This window comes from Eucalyptus grandis, chromosome 7, assembly GCF_016545825.1.
Source record: "Eucalyptus grandis isolate ANBG69807.140 chromosome 7, ASM1654582v1, whole genome shotgun sequence".
Classification (NCBI taxonomy): domain Eukaryota; kingdom Viridiplantae; phylum Streptophyta; class Magnoliopsida; order Myrtales; family Myrtaceae; genus Eucalyptus; species Eucalyptus grandis.
Window position 1 is genome coordinate 19,109,757 of NC_052618.1, and position 5,465 is coordinate 19,115,221.

At 41.1% G+C, this 5,465-nt stretch overlaps 1 protein-coding gene across 1 annotated transcript in view; it reads left to right on the top strand.

Annotated features, from left to right (window-relative positions):
- The first annotated feature begins 635 nt into the window (after positions 1 to 635).
- Positions 636 to 5,465, top strand: part of LOC120295944 (G-type lectin S-receptor-like serine/threonine-protein kinase RKS1) — a 5,803-nt gene continuing 973 nt past the window's right edge. Inside the window, exon 1 of the mRNA XM_039317573.1 lies at positions 636 to 867. Coding sequence (XP_039173507.1) covers positions 636 to 867 — 232 coding nt within the window. The remainder of the gene's footprint in view (positions 868 to 5,465) is intronic.

Sequence of the window (5,465 nt, forward strand, 5' to 3'; positions counted from 1 at the left end):
CCACGATTATCAGCATAAAATTCCAGTCACGGGCCATCCCAGTTGAATTTTTGAAAAATAAATAATTATTTAATTTAATTTTGAAAAATAATATTTAAATACAAAAAATTCCACTTAGGCCCACAAAGCCTAATTGAAGCCCACTAAGGGTCGGGAAAATTCCGAGATACTTCCAATAAATAGTAGACCACATCTACTTGCTAAATGCACATTCAATTTGTCTAATTCGCATCACAATTGACTAATAAACACTTAATCCATTCTAATCTAACCACCTAATTGCATTTAATTAAACCTAACCAACCCCTAAGCATAATTAGCCAACTAATCAGGGATTAGTGAGATTACTCACTGGAATCACGTGCAAATCGAATCAATCCGACGGGGTGACGCGAGGAATGATAAACGCCAAAGCGGGCCTCGGGTTCGGGGCGGAAACGGCCAAAACGGGCTGAAGGGGGCTGGAAACCCACTCGGCCACTTGCTGTTCAAGGCTAGCTGAGGCTGGTCCGACGGCTACGGCGGCGAGGGGAGGCCGGCGGAGGGCGAGGGGGACTTCGGCGGGTCCAAACGGAGCTAGGCGGCGGCTAGAGGCATCGGGCCGAGCCGGACGCGACTAGAATTGCACGGGGAAGATGCCCGGGCGCGAGGGGCGTTGCGCGGTTGTCGCGGACGGCGACTCGGCGGCGTGCGGCAACATGGCGAGCTGCAGCTTTTGCTCCGGCGTCCTTCCAGATCTACTGGGACGTCGGGCAGAAGGTCGAGGGGAAGAAAGAAGGCGAGCGACGACGGCTGAGGAGGGTGAGGGAGAGGCGAAGGCAGGTGGTGAGCGGTGGAGTGTGAGCGGCGGCGGGACAGCAGCGAGTGGTGGGCGGCAACGGTCCTCGGCAAGCTGCTGCCGTCCAGCTTCTTCTTCTGCTTCTGGTTCGGTTCGAACAGCAAAGGAGAGAGAGAAGAGAGAGAGAGAGAGAGAGAGAGAGAGAGAGAGAGAGAAGGAGATAAGGGTTTGACTGGTCCAAATGAAAAGAAAAGAGAGAGAGAAAGGAAAGTGAGTCGGTGGGGGGGTGCGCACGAAGGGAAGGGGAGAGGAGAGAGAAGAGGGAGAGAAAAAAAGAGAGAAAAGGAGAGAGAGAAAAAGAAATAAAATAAGTCTTATTCTTATTTTTCTTTTCTCTTTCCCTTTCCCTTTCTATTTTCTTTTGGTCTTCAATTTTTCCTCCGATAATTTCTTTATTGAAATTTTGGACTCGTCAATAATTTGACGGACTATGAGACAGATCCTAAAAATGAATTGTAACACGCTCGAATATTCAATTCCCGTAATCAAATTAAATTTCATGGTTAGAATCAATCAAACGCGATTTTAGTCCAATCCAACCAATTGAGTGATCAGCTTAGAGAAAAAACCATAGGCACGTTGATGACATGCCCATTTCACTTTATTGAAACGGGTCGAATTTCAGGATGTCACAACGACCCTCACCACAGATCGGGCGAGGGCTCGCGGGCCCTCACCACCTCCCCGCCATCACCGAGAAGGGTCGACGACGGTGGGGGAGCATCGATTGGGGTCACCGGGCCCTAGGCAAGGGCCAATGACGCTGGCCCATCGGCGGCGAGGGCCCATAAGCCCTCACCCAGATCCGGGGCGAGGGTCGCGGCCCTTGCCCGGATCCGGTCGGGCGGGGGCGGGCAACCCCGGCCGACCCTCCCCCTTCATCACTAGCCCTTCCCGGTGGCGGCGGCGAGGGCTCGCTCTCGGCCGCCTCCTTCAACTTCAACCCCCTTTTTTTTTTTAATTTTAGGTTTTTAATTTTTATTTTATTTTTATTTTTTAAAATATTTTAATTAAAATTAAGTTTAAATTTAATTTAATTAATTTTATATTAATTATTTACACATCAGACATAAAACGATGTCGTTTTTGCAATTTATCGCCACATCAACGAGCAAAATGACGCCGTTTTGCACCCAACTCGCCGGAAAATTGCCACGTTAGCAATTTGGCCAGAATTTGGCCAAAGTGGCACTTAAGTGTTCCATTTTACTTTGAAACTAGCACTTAAGTGTACATTTCTGATGTTTTGGCACTTAAGTGTCCCTCAGCGCCAAGTTTTGGCACTTGGGTTGTTCTTCTACCCAATTCCTTCTTTATTAAGTCTTTATTTTTATAATTAGCCTACTATTGTAAATAAACCTGTTTGTTTATAAAAGGCTTGTTTTGGTTTGAAAAATATAGCCATACTTTTTTATCCCATTGTTTTGTTGTATGGATAGTTATTAATCGTTTCCGCATGTGCATTAAAATGAATGGGTCAGCGATAGGTCTTAGGACATCGCTAATTTATTGACCAAGCAAGGATGGACACATGCTCGGAGGATCGGAGCGTGACAGCTAGCTACATATGAGTATAGCCAAATCAAGATGAGACGGGGCAGACAGTCAAAGGCCGCAGCAAGACTACCATTGGAAAGCACGCCCCAATAGCTAACATAGAAAGAGATTTCTGGATAGCAGTAATCTCTATGTGAATCTATTCTTGATCAAGCTAGGCAAAATCAGGCCACCACTTGGGACGGGAATGGCTCAACTCACATGCATCATTTGATGGAGGCACTCCAGTCCATTCGCCTCCTCGAAGTGGCTTGTCAACCACACTTTCCCTCCCTCAAAAGAATGCTCCTCACTAAATGCCCTTCCTTGGGTTGGAGGAAGATAGCAAGTAGTTCACTTCAGGACTCCACCCCCTCGTGAGCAGGAAGCCAACCAAGATAGAGCTAGGAGCCAACCTATACTTTCTTGGGGCTTGCCTTCCCCCAACATCAAAATAAAAGGCGAGCATCGAAAAGGAACCAACCTAGCCTCTTCAAGAAATCTTTGCTTGGTAGGCGCTTCTTACTCACCTAGACAATGCCCTGAACATGAGAGTGTGCAGTCTTGCCCCCTTCTACCATGCTAAGTCATAGGAAACACCTCGAAAATCACGGACAAGCCACATGCAGGGAATCTTGCACGTGAGGTTCTACCAGAATCCTACATGTGCTTTTGGAGACCCCCACTCATTCAATCACTCGGTTATGATTGCAGCCATTCCCCAAAAAGGGAGAGAAAAGGGAATCGTCTACTCCCGTTCACGTGATAGACTGAAGATCCTTAGGTCCAACTAAATAACCTCGAGCACTTGTTTATCCAGCAAATTCCAACCAATTTTACTTTGGCTTCTTCCCAAGCTGGGGTAAGTGTAGATCCCTTTGACAAAGGTATTCATCCACTTGCATATTTTACAAATTCAAATCTTTTCCATCAAATTTGTTGATTTTCATTTTTCCTTCTTCCATCACCATTAATTTGCTTTAGCTCAGCCAAGCCTGGCTCTAATACAAATTGTTGCAAAAGACAAGCAATCAAACAATAGAATAAACTGAATATAAAAAAATCAATTACCATATTTACATGATCCGGTCGGTGTGACCTACATCCACATAAAGAGCAACATAAAATTTCACTAAAAATCAAGCAATACAATAGTATGAGTGTATTCGCTCAAAATAGAACTATGTGACATTTTATTGGGCCTCAATTGTCAATTCCTTTGAGTAGTAGCAAACTTATTATGAATATAGACTGGCAAGCAGCCATTTCTCTACTTCAGATTGGATTATGTTGTATTAAGAGAGTAACCATGTCATTTATAGGCTCTGCCTCTTTATATATATAAAGAGATTGTCTTATCAAATTCATTAAAATGAAAATGCCACATACATTCATGAATTTTCCGTAAGAAAATCAGCAATCCAATACCCTTATATATAATTTAGAATATATAAGATTGAGTCAAAAATGCATACTTAGTTTAGCTAATCACCGTGGTTGAATCAATTAATCCGGATGAAATCGTTTGAGTGTCAGACTGGGTCCTTCTCTCCTTCTCCTCTCTTTGACAGTCTCAAAGGAAAGGGTTTTGAATGAGGAGAGGAAAGAGGAGGGAAAATTAGCAAATCCGTTTTAAGTCTGTCGCACAAATGCTAATTTAATTCTAAAGTTTTAATTTTACCAATATAGTCCTAATCTTTTATGTAAAATTTCAACGTAAATATTTTGGCCAATTATTGTTGGAAATTGCTAAAATGGTGTCCAATCATCATCGGTTTTTCTAAATAACATGCTAACGTAGACAATTTTACTTGAAACGACACTCTTTGTAGATCATCACGTCAGTGATTTCCTGCAACAATTAACTGAAATGATTACATTGAAACTTCGCACAAATATTTAGAATTTAATTGGCAAAATTGAGAAGTTTAAGATTAAAATAAAAATAAATTTATGACTGATTTGCTAATAATCCTAAAGAAGGGATTATAGCTTAATTATTGTGTATTCTTATAGAGCCATCCATCCCAGGTCACATTATAAAATCACTGGCCTACACTAACCATACAACCATATTATTACCATATCTAATATTGTCACGTAATTTATTTGCTTCGTAATCTCTTTTTCATGAACCGAAATATCATGCAATTAATATTTACCCATTTTTATAAAAATCATTAACACATTGGCCATAATAAGATATTAGCACCTTAATCAATTAGCTGAAATTTTCAAATCTGTTCCGTAGATGCTGGAATTTGGGATTATAATTGCTGTTTGACAGTATAACAACTCAACTTATATTATATTGTAATTATTTTCAAGGTTTTTTTTTTTGTTATAAATTATTTTTGAAGGCTCGTGAGCATATCTTTTGGGTATCTTCTAGATTTGCCAACGAGTGAAATCCCTCAACTAGTCTTATTGAACTCTTCTCTCCTTCAACGCCACAATAGTCAATCAGAGTCGGTTCAATTATTTATTAGCTTATAAGACCATTTGATAATAGATATAGCAACTCGAACTAAACACGTTTATATCATATGATTGATTTTCCGGTGAGAACTGAATTTAGAAAGACCTTGGAGGTTCAATTAAATTATGCTTAGGTATATAACAATAAATTATGCCATATTTGTCCATTTTGGGTTTTGGAAAGATATATTAAGTGGACAATGATATAAATAGTTCCAACACTATTCCGGCGACTATTGACTTATTATTTTCTATCTTCTTCTTCGTGCAACGTGAAGCAAGGGGCCTGACCTGAAATTAACGCAGATAAAGTCATAAGAGACCACGTGCTCATGGTGGAAACTGGAACACAAAAAAAAAAAATAGTAGGCTGCTATAATCCAGTGAATAATTTTGTTAATGGTGCGTCTAATCTACGATGAGTCCACATTGTTCTTTCTCTTAGCTCTTGATCAAGTTGACTTTATATTACGTTCAACCCCAAACCATTTCGCATAAAATAATCTTAAGGCTTCCTTGTGGCCGCCCCACGGATGAAATGTCACAAGCTCGTGTGGACTAGACTGTTTGCTTTTATGTACTTATGAAATAATTAAATGAAACGAAAAGTTTG